Raw genomic sequence first — 26,180 nt, forward strand, 5'->3', positions numbered from 1 at the left:
CGACTCGTCCTGTCTATACTCAGTCAAATTGGTCCTGAGAGATTTATTTTTGTATCGATGACGTAATAATAAACCTAATTTTTCCCATGTTTCACTCCTTTCATAATTTGATTTCAGTGCGACCTAATTTCCTTACCAGTTTAACTTTATTCTAAGAGGCGATCAAAATGTTTCCGTTCGAAGGCTGCACAGTCCAGAATCGATATGCCAATCAGGTAAAATCACCGTGAGCATTGAGGCAATCATCCCACCGGTGCACCAATTTGCAGAAACTCGTTTGGTAAAAAACCGTGTCCTACAGCATGAAGAAGTCCACAACTGCCTGCAGCACATCCTCGTCCAGCAGGAATCGTCGTCCCTTTAAGGTCCTTTTTAAGGGACCGATAGTGTGATAATCGCATGGGGAGAGATCGAAGCCGGCCTGTATGGTCGAACGGTTCTAGGCGCTACAGTCTAGAACCGTGCGACCTCTACGGTCGCAGGTTCGAATCCTGCCTCGGTCATGGACGTGTGTGATGTCCTTAGGTTGGTTAGGTTTAAGTAGTTCTAAGTTCTAGGGGACTGATGACCTCAGAAGTTAAGTCCCATAGTGCTCAGAGTCATTTGAATCATTTGAATTTGGAGTGATCGAACTGTAGGCTGTTGCTCGAGTAACTCCCACTCGTGTTGGCGTAACTTCTGCTTTGCGATATGGGAAAGTGCGTTATTATGAAGTAGAAGCATCTCTTAGCGCAACATTCCACAACGGTGGTTCTCGACAGAGGTGCTGTGTCATATATATTCTTCATTTTCCGATCAATGTCTACTGGGGTTTGTCCTTCGGCAGCCGAGAAAATAATAGCATGTTGGTCCTCTATGGACCCATTTGATACTAATGTTGCCGTAGTTCAGGTTTCCGCATTTACCGCACGCAATCGGTTAGACACGAATTCTACACTGATCCGCTGCCTACGTGTCGATGCTTATGTAACCGCATCGGAGACGCGCTACGTTGCATATACGCTGCAGCAACGCTCTCAAATTGAAACTTTTTAATCGCCCCTTATACATTTTGGCAGTGAGTGTAGAATCATTTGCACATTGATTTACGTGATTCAGGATCAATTTCAATTTAACAATCACAGTGATAGTTAATTGTTAATTGCTCCACACGGATTAAACTTTTACAGGGTAATTATCCTTTGTGAATTTACGCATTGATTCATTCTGTATCTCTGAAGTTTCTTCTGCTTGTTAGGATCTATGGAACACGATGAATGAATGAATCATGAATGAATGACTAACTTCCGTACCTACAACACGCATACTGATGTTTCCCCCTTTATCAATAACGGTTTTAAACAGCGTTAATCTATAGTTTTCCTTTGCTCACCTGTAGCAATTTTTGTGTGTTAGTAATAAGTTGTGAGTCACCGCTTAGTGTCAGTGGCTTATCTGACACACTATATGCAATGATGATCAGTAACAAAGTGACACGTAACGAATAATTTGAAACTCGTTAGAGGATAATCGCGATTGCTTGCATATTTTCAGTGCATGTAGTACACTGCCAACCGGTTGCGTAAGTTTAATGTAAAACCTTGACCAAGTTTCATTACCCCTAGGCGTATCTTCTTCGGACGGAAGTCATCAATAATATTTCAAACATATTATAAAATAAACATTTAAACCTCTTGATACCGGATAAAATTGATACTTACACAAATTACATGGCGTTAATATTTAAAATATGTATGATGAGCTAAGGACTTCAAGTCGAACAGTAGAAAATATTGAATAAAGTCCTCCATGGAGATGGTAAAGATTGTTACACAGATACAACTTGTTAAAAGAGCAGACATTGGACTGAACGTGCGGCATCTATTTATTACATATTGTTCAATATTCAGTATCACCAGGATCGAATACTTATTAGTGACAGTGCTGATATTTGTATTCTAGGCATTATGCCGTGTTCTAAGGCAAAATTATCTACCTAACGTTTCGTCTTCAAATTCTGGAATCATCATCAGAGGTTTTAACGGTTCAGAAAGCAGTTACAGACTCAAACCAGCTCAACAGTCAGAATTGTTTTATTTGGGTCTGTAACTGCTTTCTGAGCCGTTAAAATCTTTAATGATGTCTCCTGAAATGTTAGGCAGAGAATTATAGATTGGACCACGGCCTAATGCTCACAATACAGGTGTCAGCACTGTCGCTAATACCGGCCGCCAAAGTTTACATTCTACGACGAATACGTATTGTTTGGTATTTAATTGTTGCAGAACTACTGGTTATAGATGTTAACTAACAGCTGGAGAAGTAAAACAGAAGATTGCAAAATTGTAGCAGTACTGAAGAACGTTCGAGGTTCTGCGTCACGGATTAATATTCAATAATAATAATAAATGAAAATAGAAAGCAAAAAACAAAGAGGAAGTAGTACTGCAACCTGTTTTCACAGCTATGACGCTATAAAGTGGGTGCCCTTTGTGATTATGAAGGCCATGAAAAGACCAGTAGTCTCAGTTGGTGGCGTGATACGGTACTCTATAATGAATGCATCGTAAGTTGCCGATATTCGCAGTAGCGAGTAATTCGCAATACAAAAATTAGAAGATTGCTTTTGATGTCCAAATATTTTTTCTCAGAAGGTATTTGCAGACTAGGCAGCTGCTAAAACCAAATTGTCACTAACATAAACCAACTATAAAGATACTGACATATGAGAGCATGATTGGTGCCAGATAAAATCCAGTGGGTCTGATGTCCGTAGTGGCTCATTAAGGCGTAGTTTCGATAAACAAGGCACGACGAACAAAGCCAGTCAGCAGCAGATATTAGCCACGAGGGACGGCATACAACAACCGCTGTGAGCACGGTACATGCGATATCACAATGAAATAAGTCAGATACATGCCATCGGAGTGTTATTCACGGACCCTGAAACGATTAAAGCCGTATGCACACAACAAATCATTAAACTCGTACCAGTATTATGCAGAATTCGACAACAAACTACGTTGGATTGCTATTCACAAACTGTGAGCGAACGCATTTCCACGAAAACTCGACTACTGTTTTATCACATGCACATTTCAGCCAGAAAAACTGTCACGTTTCAACGTAAATGAACTGAACAATGCATTTGAACAAGTCATTAGTGAGATACAAAGTGTTTCAGAAACATGCATCAGCTATTAATGTAAGTCAATGGTGCGCTGTTTTGGACACACACAATAAACGAAATTCGTTTTACACAATGCGAGTTCATATTAGTATATTCACAATATCAACTGCGGTAGACTTCTATACACGGAACATGAACCTCGAAGTTAAAGGCGCAATATGTGAAACAGAATTAACATTTTAGGACTACATTCATCATAAAACAATGTCTTTGCTGACAGTCTTTACAGTAAGATATTGTGATTTGGTGCTTATCTACCGCGCAGGTTCCCACAGAGAGAGTATCTAAGCACACCGAACTAGAGTCGAATCCCCCGAGGGAGGAAGGGGGGGGGGGTGGACAGTATATGGGGCCACAGCCACCTCCCGCCCCTCCCAAAGCTGCAACTGTTTCTTCATAATTTCCTATGTAACAAAAAGGAAACTCTAGCTACTGCAGCTAGTATTAAAACAAACTGAATTCCTGGCTTTGCCGAGGGATGCGTTTATTACAATTCTGATAGTCTATTTGCTCCTCTTCCTTTCTCTGTCCATCTCCTCCTCCTCTCTCTGCCCATCTCTTCTTCTTTCCTTTCTCTGTCTTCTCCGTGCCTCCTGTTTCTGCTCATCTCCTCTTCTTCCCTTTCTCTGATCATTTCCTCTCTCCCTGCCTCAGCCATCTCCTCCTTCCTACTCTAGTTTGTCTCCTCCTTCCCCCATCTCTCTGATCATCTCCTCCTCTAAATTAAAAGGTGATGCTGGATGCGGCAGTTTTACTGTATGAGTAGCGAAAATATAATAATCGATAATTTCTTTCATTCCATCATATTTTGAGGGGGTGGCGGGTGTCAGCGAGGAAAAGTTCGGCAAAGGTTTGAAATTATGTGTAATGTTTGTTGCAGTCCACAAAGTGCTCTCATTTTCAAGTACTGGATGAGTATACTCTTGCTGTTTGTGCGTCATGAGTACGCCTCACTTCCACCCCCATCCCTTTGCGAGATAGGTGATCCATACAGCCATAGTGCTTCTTTCCAGGCAGTAAGTGATATGCGTAATAAGTCTGGTTGAAATCGAACAGGTGGTTTTGGAAGAGATGTGGAACGTAAATACATACACACATACATCTGCCTTTACAATATGTATGCATTAAGAAAACACTTCGGTTTACTCCAGAAAATTTTGAGACATAACTTTTATGAGCTAAGCCACCCCCCCCCCCCCCCTTCCTTGAGCTAAATCCTAGATTCGAGTCTGCACCGGACAAAATTTCGTTATTCTAGGGAGACGTCACGCAGATTCTACGTAACACTGCCAGTAGCCCTGATATTGGCCTCAATTCGGCGAGAAAGTGAGTCCACAAGTTGTTCAGGTATTTAATATGCGGCCGGGACACTCATTGGTGATTAGATCCTGCGGTGCTCCCGAATTTTGGGATGATGGTTGTTACATTTCACCCGCCGTTCCAAATAATCCCGAATATTTTTATGGGGTAAGGACCAGCTGATTTAGCAGACCAGTGGAGATGAAATAGGATGCCCGGGTGTTTGTCAAACTAGGGACTTATGTGTGCAGCCCTGTGAAGACGGTTGTTGTATTGAAGGGCGAAAGTGAGCACAGCACACTCGTCATGAAGATGTAGAATAAAGGGCAACATGTAGTCACGCAGAATGTTGAAATAAACACACTGGTTCGTATCCACGATAAACTAAATGAATGGGTCCAAGTTATGGTGTGAAAATCGCCCCGAAAACTTCACAGAAACACATCCTGGCTAAACTATAGCCCCCACACGTTGTTGATTAAGCGCCTCATTAGGACGACAGTGCACTCGACGCCTCGCACCGTCTGAAAAGAGGCAAAGCCACGACTCGTCGACCACAGTGTGCGTCTTCATTCAGCTGCTGCCCAGATCCTGTGTCGTTTGGGTGGTTGAAGAAGTACAGCTACATGTGCCGGTGTGAGAAATGGCCTTTTGCGAGATACCCGACTTCAGTTGACAATTACATGCTCTTTCCTTAGAATGTGAGCTCTAGACCATGTTGAGAGGGACCTATATTCACTGACAGTACTAGTAATGCTTATTGGCTTTGATACCAACAGCCACTGACACGGCGTGACATTCTTCTCCGGTCACTGTCGTATACCATCTTCCTACAAACCCTTGGTATTTGGCTGTGAGTGGTGCAATATTCATTGTAGACACGTTGGACAGTCCACTTTGATACACCAACAAATTGGGAAATTACTTCAGGTGTGATCATAGGCACGTCCAAATACGATGGTTTATGCTATTCTGTCACGTATCCACATCGATACATGTTAATGCGCTGGTTCCATACAGGGGACTATCACACAGACACACGGCACACACACACACACACACACACACACACACACACACACACACACACACCACTATATTCCCATAACGTGCGACATGTTTAGTGTGTCCGTGACCGCGTGGAACCAGCTCAACATCATCTACAGTTTTCAAGCGAGACCGGTCTGCTCTTTTAAGAGGGTAACTAATATGTTGTCTGCTGAGTGTAGTTTCTCTGTTCCTGAAATAGTTCTGGCGTTCTCTAGCGGCTTTTAACTGGAAGTAATATCTCTCTGTCGTCAACATTTGTAAAGATGGGTCGGTTTGACCAGGAACATAATTATTGAAAGATACCTCCACTGTTGTATAGAGAGGTTTTAAAAATGAATTCAGGTGGTTGATGGTAGACTTGAACCAGTCTGAACTTGGTGTTGAGCTGGTGTGTATACTGTTGTGTATAGTTTATAGTTTGCTTCCATGCTAGTAGTAGTCAGCCACAATATTATTTCACTTGCGCTTTATCGGAAACACACAGTGACCTTACAGTAAACAAGCATATTGGTGACTAAGAGAAACGAATAGCATTGTCAATACTTTCAAGCTATTTGTGCGTTTACTATCGATTCCGACAACGCGCTGACTCGCGATGAGTCGACCGAAGTGCCCTCACTCCCAGCTGCAATAACACCGTAGTCGACTTAAACCGTACTGCAGTAATCTAAAGCAGACAGAGCGTTATAATTTCCTTATATCCTATAGTTTTGTTATATACACCTTTACGTTTCTTTCGACTGTATTAGTGAAGTTACAGTAGGTATCTTCAGAATGGAAGGACTGGCATTTATACCCAATGAGGCTAAAGTTTTTCTCCGCCGGCAGAAGGGACGAAGTTTCAGTAGAGTGAGTGCTTTCTAAATTGTTCTAATAAGAAAGATTATAAAATTTTCAATAACAGAGAAGATTGTAGAAAAAAATACGGCTGTCTAGATAAATCTGAACATAATTTCAGCTAAGTGAGAAGTAAAAGTAGTAATGTACAATATACAGAATAAACTTCCTTTTAAGAGCACAGCAAAGGGATGGTGGAGGGCAGGAATAACTCTGTGCACGCCCTGAATCAGAATAAGACGAGCCGCTTGATACAGTATAAAACACGATCCAGTAATGCAGGGAGAACGTCTCCAGAGATTGGAATAATTTTTGCTCAGATGGGTCAGAAGGGACTGATGACATAACTCCGGAATAATTGAAATGAAATGGGGGAAGCAGGAGACTATATTAATTAGTGTCAAGACGCTAATGAACAGGAGACTTACCACAAGAATTACGGTATCAAAGATGTACTATTCTATAAAGGTGAGATCTACAGAATCGTCTTCTAATATGTCACACTCGTAAATTTCTGACGAGGAGAATATACAGAAAGGTAGAAACAAAAGGGTTACTGGATGAAGATTAGTCTGATTTTAGAAAATAAAAAACATTAAGAGAGGACCTTTTCTTCCATTTAGATAAGTGATGGAAGGACAAATAAGAAAAATCATACATACTTGGAAAAAAAAAGTTTTCGTCAATGTTTCGAGACAAACAAATATTCAAAATACAGAAAACGATTGTGTTAGAAAAGCGACAGATTAATAATTTACAATACCTGTATGTGAGAACAAAATACGATACTCAAGAAAGACAGAATTATGTTAAGGAAGATTTAATGGAGAATAGGAGCTTATTAGTAGAGTTGTTCAGCTTCCTTTTTGATGGAGAAATGCATTAAGTATAGAAGATTTCAAAACAGAGTAAAAGTGAAAGGGGAGAAGAAACCCATGGTAAGGCTCGAATGAAGGAATGAAGCAAGTTTAGAATTTAAGCTTCTGTCGACAGTGAAGCCATTAGACCACAATATCGGATGGAGGTGCAGGGGAAGGTGAGAGGTTAAGAAAGAAAACCACCCACGTCATTTTCAAAGGATCCTTATAAGCATTTGCGGTAAGCGATATACGGATATCACGTAAAAAAAATCTTTAGGTTCGGAGAAGGACTTGAACTGCCATCCTTCCGAATTTAAGATCAGTGTCTTCACACGCCACCACCTTGCTAGATGATAAGGTTCGTAAAGGTAAATTAATGTAAACATACATCTACTGAATGGTACGGAGTAGCGCAGAATTTCTATCAAGGGCACACAAAGAAAAGCTGTAAGCTTTGAAGAGTAGAGAAAGAAGAATAGTGACTTGCTCAAAATGAAAACCCAGAAAACGCTTGTCACAATAGTGTGTAGCGTTGCGGAACAAGCGAGGAGGGAAAAATAACAACAGTTATCTATTACTTCTATAAGGGGCTGCAAAAGTAAAAGTCATAGGCCATGTCAAAGATCTGAATAAATGAAGCAGTTTAAGGAAATCTTCGGATGAGTTAAGTGAGATACTGCTTGCACTCTACATAGATTACGTGAAAAAGCTGGGTTTTATGCTAATAGATGTTTATCGTAGGATGCTAGATTAACGAAGAGCTACAAAGAAATAGAAAAAGGTTCAGATTATATTCATTTTCAAGACGTGTCGTTGAACAGATGCACGTAACTACACATATATATTGATGACATTAGTTAGTTGTAGAATTACTGAATACGTTTTATGGCCCCGTATTACGACGTTCAGGAGACAGAAAACCGACACAGAAGTCAATATGGATTCAGCAAGCAGAGCTTGCGTGAAAGTCAACTCGTTATGTTCGACGATAATATCCAGAAGGTAAAAAATAGTAGTTTAATACTGTGTTTCTTGATTTCCAGAAAACAAACTCTCTGCGCTGTCCCCCAATGAACAAAATACAAAATTCGAGCTTAGGGAAGTTATGAACCTTTTTCTGACTGTACTATAGGCTACTCAATAGATAAACTCATTACGTCATCCTGAAGAGGAGGGAAACTTTTGACACGAAGTGATTCTGAGTGTACCTCAAGGAAATGCTTCAGTACTGGTAGTTTTAACCACATGTTTATAGATGACGTGACGATTAATGTCGAAGATCCTATGAAGCCATTTAAAGACGACGCTTTCATACGAATGGGAAATGTCAACATCACAAAAATGTAACGCTTTGCAAGAAATCCTGAAGAGAATCGGCGGTAGGGGAATTAGTAGCTGACTGGCAACGTAAACAAACGGAACGTGCTGGATGCAAACTAGTAGAAGTATAGTGTCTTAATTGATCATTTTGTTGGTGATCGATCCCTGGAAACAATAACAACAATAACAACCGTAAAAAAACAAGCATAAAGGAGAGGAACGATGGAAACTGGAACAGCCATACATAAGTAACTGGGTGAAAGACAAACAGCACACCGAGGAGCCTGAAGTCCACTGGTAGCAGAAGCAGATGACGTGTCAGGACGTGACAGGGAAGAGTTGAACACGTTCAGGCCAGCGCTGAGAACTGTTTTTATCGCTGAGGAGAGACACGCGTATTCATGCTTCCCTTCATCTAGCGCACCTGATTTTCCCGTTTCTTGCCACAGGGTGATGGTCGTATTCAAATGGCCTAGGCTACTATTTTAATATCTTGACCTTATACTCGCATCAAAAAAAGTTTGCATCAGTTCTGTTCCTAGAGTTTCGGAACCTGTACAGAAAATTGGAATAGAGATCAACATAAACATCATTTCCGCCCTTTTTGTTGCTCATGAAAACCACACATTGCATATTGTACAACCATACAGCGAGACCTTTAGAGGTGGTGGTCCAGACTGCTGTACACACCGGTAACTCTGATGCCCAGTCGCACGTTCTCTTACATTGATGCATGCCTCTATTCGTCGTGGCGTCTATCCACATCGATTCAGTGTTGGTCCAGATTGTCCCACTCCTCAACGACGATTCGGCGTAGATCCCTCAGAGTGGTTGGTGGGTCACGTCGTCCCTAAACAGCCCTTTTCAATCCATCCCAGGCATGTTCGACAAGGTTCATGTTTGGAGAGCATGCTGGCCACTTAGTCGAGCGATGTCGTTATCCTGAAGGAAGTCATTCACAAGACGCGCATGAAGGTGGCGCGAATTGTCGTCCATGAAGACGAATGCCTCGCCAATATGCTGCCGATATGGTTGCACTATCGGTCGGAGGATGGCATTTACGTATCGTACAGCCGTTACGGCGCCTTCCATGACCACCAGCGGCGTATGTCGACCCCCATAATGCCACCCCAAAACAGCAGGGAACCTCCACCTTGGTGCACTCGCTGGACAGTGTGTCTAAGGCGTTCAGCCTGACCTGGTTGCTTCCAAACACGTCTCCGACGATTGTCTGGTAGAAGGGATAAGCGACACTCATCAGTGAAGAGAACTTGATGCCAATCCTGGGCGGTCCATTTGGAAATGTTGTTGGGCCCATCTGTACCGCGCTGAATGGTGTCGTGGTTGCAAAGAGAGCCTCGCCATGGACATCGGGAGTGAAGTTGTGCATCATGCAGCCGTTGCGACAGTTTGAGTCGTAACACGACGTCCTGTGGCTGCACGAAAAGCATTATTCAACATGGTGGTGTTGCTGTTAGGATTCCTCTGAGCCATAATCCGTGGGTAGCGGTCATCCACTGCAGTAGTAGCCCTTGGGTAGCCTGACTGAGGCATGTCATCGACAGTTTGTCTCTCTGTATCTCCTCCATGTCCGAACAACATCGCTTTGCTTCACTCCGAGACACCTGGACACTTCCCTTGTTGAGAGCCCTTCCTGGCACAAAGTAACAACGCGGACGCGATCGAAACGCGGTATTGACCGTCTAGGCATGGTTGAACTACAGACAACACGAGCCGTGTGCCTCCTTCCTGATGGAATGACTGGAACTCATCAGCTGTCCGACCCCCTCCGTCTAATAGCCGCTGCTCATACATGGTTGTTTACATCTTTGGGTGGGTTTACTAACATCTCTGAACAGTCAAATGGACTGTGTATGTTATACAATATCCACAGTCAACGTCCATCTTCTGGAGCTCTGGGAACCGATTTGATGCAAAAAATTTTTTGATGTGTATGTCTGGATAATTGCAGGATTCAATTACTTTAAAAAAAGCAGAATTCCATTATTTTAAGAAACAATGGATCACATAGCATAAAATAATTCTACACTAGATTAATCACAAATTATGTGTTATCTGATTTGTTCAGATAGGTCCCTCGCCGTAGGCTCACAGGAAATTATATTCACTGCTGTTCGTTGCGCCTGGCTGATAGGTAATACATCATACATTACTGTATTGCTGGTAGCATAATTGCTAGAGTCGAGCGTGAGCCACCAGTGGTTCACGCCGTCCGATGGTAGGATGTAGTATGAGCCAGCAGTGATACGCGCCGACTTGAACGTGATAAAACTTCGGAGACGTACATTCAACAGTTTACTATATCCCACTAAACTGTCCGGTAAAAATCTCAGAGTAACCCCCCCCCCCCCCCCCCCCCCCACACACACACACACAGAGGGAGAGAGGGAGAGGGAGAGGGAGGAGAGAGAGAGAGAGAGAGAGAGAGAGAGAGAGAGAGAGAGAGAGAGGGAGGGAGAATGAATCTTACGGTAGTGTACGTAAGTAAGATGGGATTATTAGGAAGTTAGCATACCAGCACAACTGCTCTAAGTGGGTCTATATGCATTGATCTGCAAAACATAAGAACGAGTTAGATGAATTAACATATCATTTTTTTTATTAACTACTCGGAGGGAATGAATGAAAGTATGGGAGCCTGCTGCCGGAGGTCTCCTAATCGAGCACGGAAAGTTGAACGAGACATAGCGTTAGATCAGCGTGACTATAGTGCCAAACGCGGATGTTGAAGACACGGGAAATGGGCAGTTAAATGTGGAATCCTTCCAATCAAACTGGGGCATGAATCAACAAACCAGTGTTTAATAGTATTAGTTGAAAACAGTGTTGGTTGCAATTTTTGTTTTTTATTTATTATTTATCAACTACGCGTTTTGTCTTATTTATGCATCTTCAGGCTGATCTTAATTTGGTATTTCTTAGGACGATCCATTAGACAGAGTAGCTAAAGGACATCGCCTAGTGTATCAGGCCAACATCGCCTTCGTTAACCTCAGTATATACTTTATAGTTAGACGTGAGTGACTACAAGACCTGTATAACGCGCTCACGTTCACAGGACGCGTAGTTGGTAAAAGAAAACTAAAATTGCAACCAAGACTGTTTTCAACTAATACAAAAAATGGTTCAAATGGCTGTGAGAACTATGGGACTTAACTTCTGAGGTCATCAGTCCCCTGGAACTTAGAACTACTTAAACCTAACTAACCTAAGGACATCAAACACATCCATGCCCAAGGCAGGATTCGAACCTGGGACGGTAGCGGTCGCGCGGTTCCAGACTGTAGCGCCTAGAACCGCTCGGCGAACAGCGCAGTTGGTGGAGCCGTTGGTACGAGACGATATTCGGCTAATGGAATGGCATGCCTTTTTCCCCGACTTAAATCCAATCAGGCACGTGTGGGTTGCGCTGGAGACACTATTGCAGCACGTCCACATGAACCAACGATTACCCAGCTGTTGCCTACAGCGCTTGTGAACGAGTGGAACGCCGTACTACAAGATCTCCTCACCAACCTTGTGGGCAGCGTGGGAGCACGCTGCAGAGGGTGCACTGCTGTCCATGGTGATCACACACCCTACTGACACACTGCTGACGGGCCCTCAGATCTCCGTATTATAGAGGCCAACGGCGGCTGACAGGGAACAGAAATCTCCGTTTTCCTATTCCTACGTGGGCGTCGTTTACGTCTGCTGTACTCTCCGTTGGATAAAGTTTGTACCATTTGCGGGCAAGGCATGGATTAGTGTAGTGATTCGAGAATGTCTGTGTAAATTCTAGAACCACTCAGCCTTCTACCGTCTCGAACACACGAGATTCCGGATATGAGTGTGGGATGGTAGAATCCTATCTACTGCGCGTCACATGTTTGTGTGTGCACGTTTAAAATCAGTCGCGGGAAGAAAGTAGACGCGGCGGACTAACGGCACCGACAAGTGTCTGTCGGGCAATCCCTAGATGTTTTAGTGAGTGTGTAAGGAAGAACCATAGAGTTTATATGAAGCTCTGTGCTTACTGGGTCATTGACTATTGTTATTAAAACAAAGAAAGTTGAAAAAGAACTCTTGATAACTTTTGACGTAACATTGCTATAGGCAAGATTTATTTTCTGATTTATGTTAAGAAAAGTTATAGTATCAAAGCCAACTTTCTTTTAACTGTAATTTAATTTGTTCCTGACGTTCGACTGTACGAGGTACTTACCGGAAGTTATATATTTATGTTGAAAGTGAGAGTTTTATTGTGTATGAGAGTCGAATACATCGATAATTGACGAAAAGCGAAGTTTGTATGTCTACTTATTTCATAAGTGGAAACAGTCTAAAAATTCCTGTACCTAGCGTTATTCTATGGACAAGATATTAGTGCCGTTTTATTTGACCACTTGTCCGATTATGATAGCAATGAAATCTGCATGGATACAAGGATGATCTTACGCTCCAGGAATCATCGCACAAGATAGCGTGTCATTGGCAACGTACTTTGTGTGGCGGTGAAATGTTTCATGATTTATATGCAGATGCCTTATGGGATGCACCAAGGGATACAGAGAATGACAACTGCTATACTACTAATGATAGTGGCAGTGAGTTTGGGCCCTCGACGTCAACTAAACATTGAAAACACTTAAAACAGCTACGTGTGTTGGTGAGTGAGAGTGATGCTAGTACTGATGACGGGGTAGACACTTGTTTACGTGGAACGGATACAAGAAGTGGCTATACGAATGACAATCCAGTCACATATTTGGAACCTTTGGAGGTCAGCTAGGCCTTACAACTGTTCCCGATAATCCATGTTGCACTTCAGAGGTTGTACCTCGCTCTTTTGGTGACGAATTATTTGATGTTTTCGTAACACAATCTAATCTACATCGCGGTCAGAATTTACATTAATATATAGCATCACACAACACAATAAAGTAGACCGACATTTCAGTTGTTGAAATGAAATGATTTTTAGCGATCATACTTGTGATGGGACAAGTTAAAATGGACAGTTATCGGTACTAATGGAGCACAGGCCCTTTGTTTGAAACTCCTAACGTCGGACAGCTGATGAGTCGCAATCGATGGCAGCAGATGTGGAACGCACGGCACTTTTCCGACAATTCACGACAGGATGATCCAGCAGACAGGCTCTATAACGTCCGACCGATTCTCCAGCATTTTGTGGATCGTTGTCAGACTATGTATAAACCCATCCAAGAGATATTATTTGACTAGGGCATGATACCTTGGATTTATGATCTACAATCTGGAATCCTGGTGAAATATGGCCTACTTGTGCTAATGGTATGTGAGGCCACAACAGTTACATATGTAACATACTGGATGAAGCCACTTTTTTTCTATATTGGCACAACATTTAGACGCCTGTCGTATGTCTATCAGGACAACTATTATAACAGTATGAAACTGCAGATAATTCGCTTGCACCGAAGCGTGGAGTCTATGGGACAATAAGGGCCAATAGGGGACTTCGAACTGACTTTTCAACTGCTGTATTGCAAGTTCAAGCAAGTGATGAGAATAGTTAGCACTGTAAATCCAGCTACGATGAAGAGTGTAGAAAGCATGAGTGGTGTTGTAAAGAATTCTGACTGTATCCTTCAGTTCGATAAATGCTTGAAGGGTGTGGACAGAGCAAACCAATATTTGCAGTACTAATCATTTCTCAGAAAGAGCAAGAAGGTAGTACCCTGGTTGATCGGCTGTGCCCTATTCAATGGCTTCACTGTGTATAGAACGCAGAAACCAGGAAAGAAGATGAATACAAGTCATTCCTGTTGGAGACAGCCTGATACTGCAGCCTGAAGTGAATGCTGAAGGGGATGATGGAGAAGAAGACGAAGACCCCAGAAAAATCCCACGTCTCGGAAACCTCAACAAGACCATCCTCAAAGACTATCAGGGAATATGAGGAAATACAACTTGGAGGAAATGGTTGGATCAGGGACCAGAAAATACCCTTCCATGTACTGCAAAGTTCGTAGTACACACAAGTTGGGAAGGGAATCCGCTGCATCTGCTTGTTCTGCAAGGTACCTATTCACAAGGGAGTGTGCTGCTAGAAGTACAACACACTGAAGAACTATTAGAACATGTGTTGTGTACGAATTACAAGTTTGAACGTAGTTTGATCAATAGATAGTAATTACACTCTCAAATACTGTTTATAATTATATCACAGTTATAGTTTGTAAAGGTGGTTATTTTATGCATACATAAAAAATTATTGTTTCTTAATGCATAGAAACGTTTTCTGTTCAAACAACAACATTGCAAAATACAAAAGATGCAAAACTGATGGTTTATGGGCAGATGCAAAAACACAGCAGCTAGCCGAAAAAATACTGTTGGGTACAAACAACATAGGATACCGAAAGGAGATTAGAGGACCTGCAAGGCAGCTATGTTGTGCGGGCTGCATGCAAGTCAGGGAGACACAATACACGGCCACTGTGGTAAGCTGGAACAGAACTATTTGGTCCTTAAGGTGTTAATAATCATGCTCTGCCTTTTGTAATGCCCAGGGGCCATCATTAATGCGATGACTTCAGTGCAGTTACTGTTTTTGAATGAAAGTGTCATTTCTGTTCGTTTCTCTGTGTATGTCTTCCAGTTATCTTCTACACTCTACTGTGGCAGTTCTTTCTTTGTATGGTCGAAGTTTCATCGCGCTATGCTACTTGGCAGTGACACATATGGAAAATGACTTTCGTCCTTAAGTTTTGCACAGCAGTGCATAAGTAAAGATTATGCTGTAAGGTCTCCAGAGCATTTGAATGTTGTCTTTGAAAAGATCGAGCTTTGCAACTTGTAAGGAGGAGGAATATCTACCAACATGTGTTGGAATTCGACAAATTCTACAGCAACTGGATCGTAGCCTATCAGTTTTGCGCGATGTTGCTGCTCGCGTTGGTCAGGATGCCACGAGCTCATGCAGATAAGGAAACGACGGGCTCGGGAGGGTCGTACACAACGCCGTACTGTCGGCCGTGGTGGCCGAGCGGTTCTGGGCGCTTCAGTCTGGAACCGCGCGACCGCTACGGTCGCAGGTTTGAATCCTGCCTCGGTCATGGATGTGTGTGATGTCCTTAGGTTTAAATAGTTCTAAGTTCTAGGGGACTGATGACCGCAGATGTTAAGTCCCATAGTGCTCAGAGCCATTTGAACAACGCCGTACTCAAAACCGTACAGGGACTCAATGGGCCCACGCAACTAGCGCCAGAGAGGACAGAAACTTTTCCTCTCGGCCGTGCGGGATCTCAAAGCCACATCACGTAGCTTGACTCAGGAAATGGGCTTGTTTGCAGTGATACAAATACGCACACGGCCAGGACAATGACACCTGGAATATCACGGACTGCCAGCACGGCAACGATTGTTGAGGGTCCTATTGACACGGGAGTCGAGAGTGACGCGCCGACAGTAGTGGACCCAAAGGCAACAAACAACCAGAGAGTGACAACACGTCGCTTTTTCAGACGAGTCCCGGTTCTGCACGCACATCACAATAATCGCATTCATGTATAAAGGTTCCGAGGAAAACGAGACTTTCACTCTGAAACGGAATGTGCGCTGACATGAAAATTCCTAGGAGATTAAAACTGTGTGCCGGATTGAGACTTGATCTCGGGACCTTTGCTTTTCTCCGGCAAGTGTTCTACCGGCTGAGTTACCGAACCACGACTCACGATACCTGCTCACAGGTTTACATCCGCCAGCACCTCGTCTCCTACCTTCCAAACTGCACAGAGGAGCTTCTGTGAAATTTGGAAGGTCGTGGCTAAGCCATGTCTTCGCAATAGCCTTTCTTGCAGGAGTGTTAGTTCTGTAAGGTTCGTAGGAGAGCTTTTGTAAAGTTCGGAAGGTAGTGATGATATAGGGAAGTCATCAGCTTATGTCATTTCGTTCACGCTGTCGCCGCACCTGCCTCCTTCACTTTTGCCATCCTTCCTGGAGACAATGAGACCAGTTTCTGCCATAGCATGAACTCAATACCGATCGAGATCTCCTGATCTTCTCCGTCAATATGTTTTTACGTTCTTTGTTCGAAGTCTACGTTTATTACTAGAAATAACAGGAATGTAAAAACCGAAAATCGGTTATTTCAGAAAGCTTTTATGTTGAGCGATTTTAACAGTCAGGTTAAACTGGAAACGAAAGAAACCACTGTAATCGAAAAACGTTTTCTTCAGCGATAACCACGATCGTTACTGTATAGGCACAATAAAATAACCTATTTTGTTTACTGTGCTTCTTCGTGTTGCAGTTTCAATGACCACAAGTTGAAACGAGAAATGTAGAGATGGAAAAAATCAGCTCATAATGTGGGATGGAGGACGGCACCAAAATAGAGGAACCTGAGGTGTAAAAAAGAAATGAAAAAAAAAAGAAGTTGAGAGAAAGTGCTGCGCTTGGCGCCCCCTGACCTGCTGAGGAGCCGCCTCGCGGCTGCCACGGGAGAGTTGGAGTTGCTGCCGCCGCCGCCGCTGGCGCCAGCAGCGGCCGCCCCCGCTGCGGAGGAGGAGCTGGAGGCGGCGGCGCCCGCCACGGCCGGGGATCCGCTTCCGGACGCAGCGTCTCCGGCCGCCTCGCCCGCTCCTGACGACGCCAGCTTGGGCCGGAACAGCCGCCGGAACGCGGCCGCCATCTTTTCCTTAGAGCGCGACGACATGGTTGTCAGCCTGCAACACGACGCACAGGACCACTCACTAGGTGGGCTCTGGCAGCCAGCAAGCAAAGAACTGTTTAGCTGCAAGCGACACATTTGTCCTGTAAAAACGTTCGCCTTAAGTTTACTAAGGGCCTGACGAATTTGTCACTTAATGCAGATAAAAAAATAGCACCATTATTTAGCTCCTCTTCAAATTGTTATAGACTCTCTATACTATACCAGAACAGAACAAATAGTCCAGTGACGGGAAAAGCCACGTATAAGGCTGCCACTACTACTGTAATTTAGTATGATCTTACCTAAATAACAGAAAACTCTGTCTCTATGTTGCCACGTATAACCATCTCATTACAATTTAGCTTAGTTTCCAAATAAAATAAACTATGGGAGGATAGTCCTATTAATACGAAAAGCTAATCAATAGAGTTACACTTTTTACAGCATTTGATAGTGTGTTCTGTCTGTCGGTTAGAAAGGAGGAGGAGGAGGAGATTAGTGTTTAACGTCCCGTAGACAACGAGGTCATTAGAGACGGAGCGCAAGCTCGGGTGAGGGAAGGATGGGGAAGGAAATCGGCCGTGCCCTTTCAAAGGAACCATCCCGGCATTTGCCTAAAGCAATTTAGGGAAATCACGGAAAACCTAAATCAGGATGGCCGGAGACGGGATTGAACCGTCGTCCTCCCGAATGCTAGTCCAGTGTGCTAACCACTGCGCCACCTCGCTCGGTCGGTTAGAAAGAAACGCAGTGTGAATAGTACTATATTGAAGCTAAACGGCTCCCCCCGTCGCAGGTTCGAGTCCTCCCTCGGCATGGGTGTGTGTGTTGTCCTTAGCGTAAGTTAGTTTAAGTTAGATTAAGTAGTGTGTAAACCTAGGGACCAATGATCTCAGCAGTTTGGTCCCATAGGAACTTAACACAGATTTGCAGATTGAAGCTAAGACAACTCAGTTCTAAGTTCATTTAGTGGTTTAAAATATGTAATAACGGTCGCCGGACTATCCAGGCAATGAAATAGTGAAGTATTGGAAAAGCAGAAGTATGAATTTTGCTTTTTTCTTGCTACTGTTTAAGTTGCTTTTTCAAATCAATATCACTCCACGTAAACCATGTTGAACTAAATCCTTATACATCACGTTTTGAAAAGAGAAAAAGCCCAGTAGATTACTTCAACGAAGCTAAAAAAATTTGGTCAGGGGGGACCTTCAGAAAAGCACTTTCCATATCAACAAACTTAAATACTAAAATACTTAGATACTAAAGCATAAGCTTTTTTTTACTGAAAATTTCACTTCAAGAAAACTTCTTTCTTAGTGGAACTTACTTTCACAAGCTATTATTCTTTGAACTTGCCCGCATCTCGTGGTCGTGCGGTAGCGTTCTCGCTTCCCACGCCCGGGTTCCCGGGTTCGATTCCCGGCGTGGTCAGGGATTTTCTCTGCCTCGTGATGGCTGGGTGTTGTGTGCTGTCCTTAGGTTAGTTAGGTTTAAGTAGTTCTAAGTTCTAGGGGACTGATGACCATAGATGTTAAGTCCCATAGTGCTCAGAGCCATTTGAACCATTTCTTTGAACTTACTCTATATAGTCATTTAACAGATTCTAGTAACTAGGCTCCATTCTGATGGAATTTTACGTAAGCAAACTTTTACTATAACACTTTGCAATAGTTAAGAAAATTTTTTTCATTATTTAATAAAAAAAGCCATTTAAATGGTGCCTCTTTATATTAACTTGGCACTTCATGAGTGTGCAAAACAGGATACTCGGATTAAACAAACACCAGGAAGGAACACTATATAGGTGTATGATTAGGATGAAAAACATGGTGAACCAGTTTCTTTAAAGTTCAAGAATGATTATCCACAGTTTATGTTAATGATTCACGATCTACAAAAGTAGAATACAAAATAACCTTATCTGGTGGCTGTAGGCTTGGGACTGGCGAACAGTTATGACGGCTACACTCCCACAATACGGCCTGCAACTATCTTACTGTAAGGGCTCAATTTCTCTTCTTAACGTCGTTCAATTTTACATACAGTAGCCCAACAACTCGCAACTATGCCGTAAGCCGTTTGCGGTCTTCATCCGAGGCATTTTTGTGCAAACTTGCAGGCAAAGCTTCTCCTGCTCCACATGGGTATTGCCTCAATGACTGCTGCCTATGGACTGTGTGACTTACTTCTCGCGCTTGCCACCTTTTCCACTCCCCAGAGCGACTTTCGTTTCAAACGTAAGCACACTGACTTTTACATAACACCTATTTCTTACATTGTTCCTAAGCGTGACCATTTCTTACAATTGTCAAATTTACATCAACATGAACAATTTATACACAAAAATATTTTAAATACAAAATGTCATCAGAAAATTATTTAACGTAATAAACAATTTACATAGTATTTTACATACGTTACTCACATACAATGCAAAGAACTTCAACTTCCAGTATAGTGCACCTTACTTTACATATACAGAAAACATAGTGCCAATATGCGAATATTTTAAAGCAAAAAAATTATAAAATTTAAATGAAGCATAAACAAATATTGTTATATCTCCACTAGTCGCGGTTCACAACGGTAGTCTTCAGAGGGTGCCACACAACAGAGAATCTCACAAGGAGACCACACAACAGACGTATTTTTGTAGTTTTTTGATGCCTCCGAACTTTATGTGAATAACCTTAAAATTTTTTACATAAAGCGAACGTTGTTAACATTCTAAATCTTTATTCTTCGTCTTCATACTTATTTCTCAACATAGTCACCCTGTCGACGAACACATTTCTCCCAACGGGAGAGAGAATGTTTGACTTTTTTGATGGAGCTACAGCCTCAGTTCTGCTTGCACCTCCTAATCACTATCAAAGTGAAGTTCCCGATGTTCTTTAAGTTTTGGAACAGGTGAAAATTGGATGTGGCTACGTAGGGAGTGTATGGATGATGATAGATGACAGTGAACCCAAGCTGGCGCATTGTTGCAGATGTCGCAACGCTCAAGCGTGGGCCGACATTGTCATGCTGAAGGAGAGGGTGCTCCATATGTGGACGAACTCTTCCAATTCGTACTTTCAGTTTTCTGAGAGTCTCTCAAGCACCGACATAGTTACGTTACTCACCGCCGTGTTACACACTACAATTCGAATCCCTCTAGCGACATAGGCTTGCAACTTTCGTCAGCTAAGCGGGAAACTCGATGGAGTAATACATATGACATGTAATTCGTCATGTGATGCTAAGAACAGAATTAAAGAATTCGAAGGCATTACTTTTTAGCACGCTCTCGCGTTTATGGTACGTGAGGTTCAAAACTCAAATACCACTCAAATCAGTTAAATATAACTGTAAAAATGTTTCGAGGAAATCGAGTTTGAAGTTTTCAGAGCGTCTTTAATTCAGCAAAATAACAATAATTTAGGGTGGTTATGCGGTGCAATGCTTGTCCGCCAAGCAGACCGCCTGGGTTCGTTTCCTTGTCTATGCAAACAAAGGTGCATGTTCTAGGTGGTTTCCCGTGAAGCATAAAATACATAAAGATAAATAAATGCTAATTAACATGCATCTAACTACCGTTTTATGAAAATTGCAGGTGAGTTAATAGAAAATGCGATAAAAATGCTGCATTTGTACAGTGTCATCGATGCCGTGAAAATTATTGTTCTGTATGCTGTACGATTCTTATCACTCTGGCCCGTGTCAGACAACATCTGTGGTATAAAACAATGGACACAGTTAAAAAAATAGTATTTGGTGTTTCATTTTTTCTCCATAAATTTAATTTGTAAAGTTTTTTAAATCACATAATTTTTATTAACAATCTTTTATAAAAGATCGATAACTAAGAATTTATATTTGCAATGAAAACTGAAATCTCGTGTGTGGCATGTAATTCTAATTAGAAGACGTATAAGATGAATTTTATATTTAAGTTAGTGAACGCGCCAATGCTTCAGAATTGCTAAATATATACGGAAATTGGACACCCATTCTAAACTCCTTCCACTCCTCTCTCTGCCCATCTCCTCCTCCCCTTGTCTTTGCCGTCTCCTTCTCTTCTCCTCCTCTCTGTGGATCACCTTCTACTCCTTCTCCATGTCCATTTCCTCCCCCACCCCTCATTTGTCATCTTACTCCTCTCTCTGACCTTGAGCTTTGTTTACTGTTATTGCAAATGAAACCTCGATTAGGAACTGAAGTAGATTAAAATGAGTGGGCAGGTCGATTGGGATCATTTTATTCTTAATCTTCCAGTGGGTAGGATTTCCAAATTTTGAACGATTGAGATTCCTTAGTAGCATCCTGATCATAAACCAATTAACCATAAATACAAATTTCCTGTTTTTTTAATTTATTTTTTTTTAAAAAGCTGCTGGCAAGAAGGAATTCAAAAAATTAGATTATTTTGCATATGATTTTTGTTTGAAATTGTTTATAAGGAGAAAGAATGTATTCGTGAAAACTCTTTGTCTTTATCGTTTACATGCCTTGCTATCATAGTTGAAACTGCCCGAATGAAAGAAAACGAAATCACAGATTTTCACAGCACATGACAGCGTTTTCTTTCTCATTGATCGTTGACCTCTTGTTAATTACAGTTGATCGTTAATGTTGATCGTATGGTTATTAACGATAGCGTTAATTTGATTGTTAAATTGATCATATTTACCAACCATTTAGCTTAACAATTTTTAGTAAAAAATATATTGTTTATGTTTAAAAAATTCGACATGACGATAAAATTAACAACAAACAAAAATTAAGTCCATCTTCTGTAAATTCATCCACCATTGCAGTCTTTTACAACTTCCTACTGTGGAAATGGGTGTTTAATATTTGTCACTATGTGTTTCGCTTTCTTCGCTAGAATCCGAATCGTTTTCTTCCATATAACATTTGTTAATTACCTTAAGAATCTTTTTTCCAACTTTCTTTCTACAAAGTTTTTTTAAAGTCTTTTAATTCTGCAAATTCGTATTTTTATTGTAAACTGTAATTTTTACACAACCGTTTTTAAGTAAAATTGAATCCAAACATTCGACTTTAGGTATTCTTGGTCTAACAAACTGTTTAATTCTTCTCTTGTACTCTGGTAATGTGTTTTATTCTTGTAAAAAACACCTATAATTTTACCGTTTCTGTCTTCTTCCATTTCTTACTACAGATTTTTAGTAATTCGACATGACGAGTTGGAGTAGTATTTTTTTGTTTTCCCACCTTAATTTTCTAAAATCTCTACAAGTTGATAGTATTTTTTCATGATTTTTTCAAAACACATTAAATTCTTTATAATATTACATGGATTACATATTCACTATTACTGTAGTTGCCTATACTACTCTGGGTTATTATCTTGCTTGTTGTTTATATCCTTATGCATGTTTTTCATACTATTCTGGGTGTTCTCTCGCTTTAATATATAGTATCTACTCATATGATCACTACTTATACATTTTTGCAAATTGATGTAGGTTTACCTAATGTCTTCTCATATTCTGTTACACTTTTTATTGTCTCACATTTAGTGCATTTTTTTAAATATATGCCTCACATCATTGGTACTATTCAATATGTTATTGTTGTTGTTGTTGTTTTTGTTTGAATAATATCTACTAAGTCGATCCTTATTAATACACTTTTTTACAAATCAATCTAGGTTTATCTAACTTTACCCCATATTCAGTAACATCTTTTAATACTCAACATTTAGTACATTTCCTTACTGTCTACTATATGTTGTTAATTTAATACATATAAAAAAATATAAATTGTCATCCACTTTTGGTGTCCTCCTTTTCATCAATCTCCATTTACTTCGATCTTTTATACATTTACTTTCTTTCACAAATGGTGTCCATTTTTTGTTGTCCTCATTTTACATCAATCTCCATTTACTTCCAATTTTCATTCATTAACGTTCTTTCATATATGTTGTCCAGTCTTTGTTGAAATTTTTCAGTAATCTCCATTTACTTCCATTTCACATTACTTTCTTTCACATGTATTGCCCATGTTTTGTCATCCTTTCCATCTCCATTTTAAAAAGGGCAAGAAATACAGAAATTAAAATGTAGCCGAAACTAGGTAGCTGAAATCATAGCAATCAGATTTTTTATCTATATGAAAACTTTATGTTTTCAAAAATTAAAAGTTTTCCAAATGTTTTGATCTTTTGAAAACTCAATTTTTTTCTATGTAAGTAAAATAAAAAAATGAACAAAATTTAGAGTGTTGAAATTCTGCTAAATTAACTTAACAGTTATAGTAATGGTTGTGCAGAAGTGTTCACTAAATTATCAGAGATGAAAAAACATAAATCTTACAATGTTTGAAAAGCTGAAATTTTGTCACCTAAATATGGTGATAAAGTTTTATTACTTTTAGATGATAAATTGAAAATTACGCTTCAAGATCGTTATACTAAAATCTTTTTAGAATTCGATGAAAAATTAGAGAAAATTATTGGATTGAATTTTATATATCGAGATTAAAAAAAATAAAGATCATCTGATTCATGTTATTAAATTTTAATAAATTTCAGAATTTTTATTTTATTTTTTAAATTTAGTATTTAGAATATTAAATTTTAAATGAATAATTTATTTGATAGTTAAATGAAAATTTCGTTTTGTGAGTGTAGATAAATTTTTGGTTGGTGGATACAGCGTAATTGAAATCTTGGTTTATAGCATGGAGTTTTTAATCAATATGTTCTTTGGTCCAGAATCGGCATAAATATATTAATTATCAAGTGATACTTGAGTAAATTGATGAAGAATTTTCCACGGTTTATTGTAGCAACATTTTCCCATTTGAATATTACATATATATTTGAAATTAGTCCATGTGAATGTCTGTCAGAGTAACACATAAAAATCTGAAGTTTTCGCGAGACTAGTAACAACTTTTCCCCCTTATACTATGTGTTTCGCCTAAGAGTTGTCAGGCGACACACTTGTTTCGGAAGATATCTGCAATTTCGCTTTCGCAACGTGTATCTGATGGCAGCCCAAACAAATATAGCTGATCACGTCATTCATGCGACGACCATGCCGACGGAAAGCCGTGGTTTGTTTCCCCTTAGAAAGAAAATTATGTTTAAAGCTATGTTTTACGTGCCCATTCGATAAAGCAATCCTGGAAGCAGAATAGTTATCCTGGTCCGAGCTCACTTTCCTGCTGACGACGTTGAGAACTGTAGATACCAGTTACAGTGATTCCACTTAGTTTGATGACTCTTGACTGCTTGTGATCGGCGTAATGGTATGTCTAAGAAGTACCTTTCCTCTTAGACTTTGCGAATGCACTTGTTTTCATCTTCAACTGCGCAACGAAGGCATGCATAAGGTGCATGCCTTTTTTCTTGGAAATAGAAGAGCCAAAGCTTGTAGCTTACCACCCTCGGTAGAAATCTCGTTCTCTGTTTTAACAAAAGTTGTGAAGTGTAAGCAACCTATTTACGAAGTGCGTGTACATTTAGAAGTGTATTCTAGGCTATTATAAGTTAGTTCTCAAGCCAATTCAGAAGATTCTATTGATAATAAAAACGGCAATAGACTGAATAACTCACAAACTATTAAATTTTACGTGTAACAACCTGAAAAAGCTTCCGTAAATTTAATTTTTAAAGAAATCTTCGACTGGGCAACATTGACAATGAATTCCATGGTACATTTTTTCAGACATTGTCACAATTTTCACAATTTAGGAGCAGTTCCCAATGGTTCATAACATGTGCTATTCAATTATCTTTGTACATCGTAAATACTATAGTGAAACAGTTTCATTGCTCGAAAAGTATTACAAAGTGCAGCTAATCTTCATACTTACTAAGAAACTACTTTGTGCATCTGTGGTTTCAAAATACGTCTCAGAAATATTTTGTTTTCAAACATGAAACTAGTAGCTTCAAATAGGAAACGAATAATCTGTTTCCAGGCAACGAAGCGTTGTTGCTTCCCACAATATCTGCTATCTGCAGCAAATGCATAACGCACAACGTTATCGTTCCAGAAGATACGCATTATCAAGTTTCTGTATTTAACTTGCAGTGGAATTTGACTGCAATGTTGCTGAGCGAATGCGTGACCGCTGCCGTGAATGTTCGTTCATTATAATATAATACGTGGTGTGTTAGAAAACTAAGGTTCGTTTGGCCGCAAAAGATAAGGTCATGAGAAAAAGTTTTTATTGAAAATAATATTTTACTGCATATCAATTTTGCTTTTCTACATAATCGCCATTAACATCCATACACTTTCTGTAATGCTGCACCTGCTTCTTTAATCCTTCTGGGTAAAAATCTGCCATCTGGGAATTGAATCAGTTGATAATGCCAGTTTTGACTTCATTGTCGTTTTGAAATCGATGTCCACACAGCCACTTTTTTCAAATGCAAGAAGAGGAAATACTCGCTTGGTGAAAGGTTTTTCCCAACGAAAATCTTGACTCTTTATCTTGGTTTCAGCAGCGGTATGCGGGCGTACGTTGTCGTGAAGGGTGGTTATACCAGACGACAGTTTCCCACGGCGTCGATATTGGATCGCACGTCTCAGTTTGGTTAGCGTTTCACACTGTACGTCAGCTGTAATTGTTGACTCACGGTCCATGAAATCAATCAAAAGGACGCCATTGTCGTCCCAAAAAATGGTAGCCATCAGTTTTCGATTCGAGAAGGGAGATTGCTTCTAATTTTTTTTCGGTTATGAACTTGAATGGTGCCACTGCATTGATAGTTGTTTCGATTCTGCATTGATCTACGATAACCACTTCTTGTCGTCCGTAACAATGTGGGAAAAAAAATCATCTCCATCTTGTCTATAGCGCTCCAAAAACTGTCGTGCACTACATATTCTTTGCCCTTTGCGCTGATCAGTGAGAATTTTTGGAACCCACCTCGGACACATTTTGTGATATCCAAATTGTTAAGTAACAATCATAT

At 40.7% G+C, this 26,180-nt stretch overlaps 1 protein-coding gene across 1 annotated transcript in view; it reads right to left on the bottom strand.

The window, feature by feature from the left end:
* Positions 1 to 26,180, bottom strand: part of LOC124775839 (ubiquitin-conjugating enzyme E2Q-like protein 1) — a 641,480-nt gene that overhangs the window by 55,621 nt on the left and 559,679 nt on the right. The window contains exons 4-5 of the mRNA XM_047250674.1: positions 17,187 to 17,249; positions 16,995 to 17,093 (exon numbers count right to left, since the gene is read on the bottom strand). Coding sequence (XP_047106630.1) covers positions 16,995 to 17,093; positions 17,187 to 17,239 — 152 coding nt within the window. The 5' untranslated portion in view covers positions 17,240 to 17,249. The remainder of the gene's footprint in view (positions 1 to 16,994; positions 17,094 to 17,186; positions 17,250 to 26,180) is intronic.

This window comes from Schistocerca piceifrons, chromosome 2, assembly GCF_021461385.2.
Source record: "Schistocerca piceifrons isolate TAMUIC-IGC-003096 chromosome 2, iqSchPice1.1, whole genome shotgun sequence".
NCBI classification, from domain to species: Eukaryota; Metazoa; Arthropoda; class Insecta; order Orthoptera; family Acrididae; genus Schistocerca; species Schistocerca piceifrons.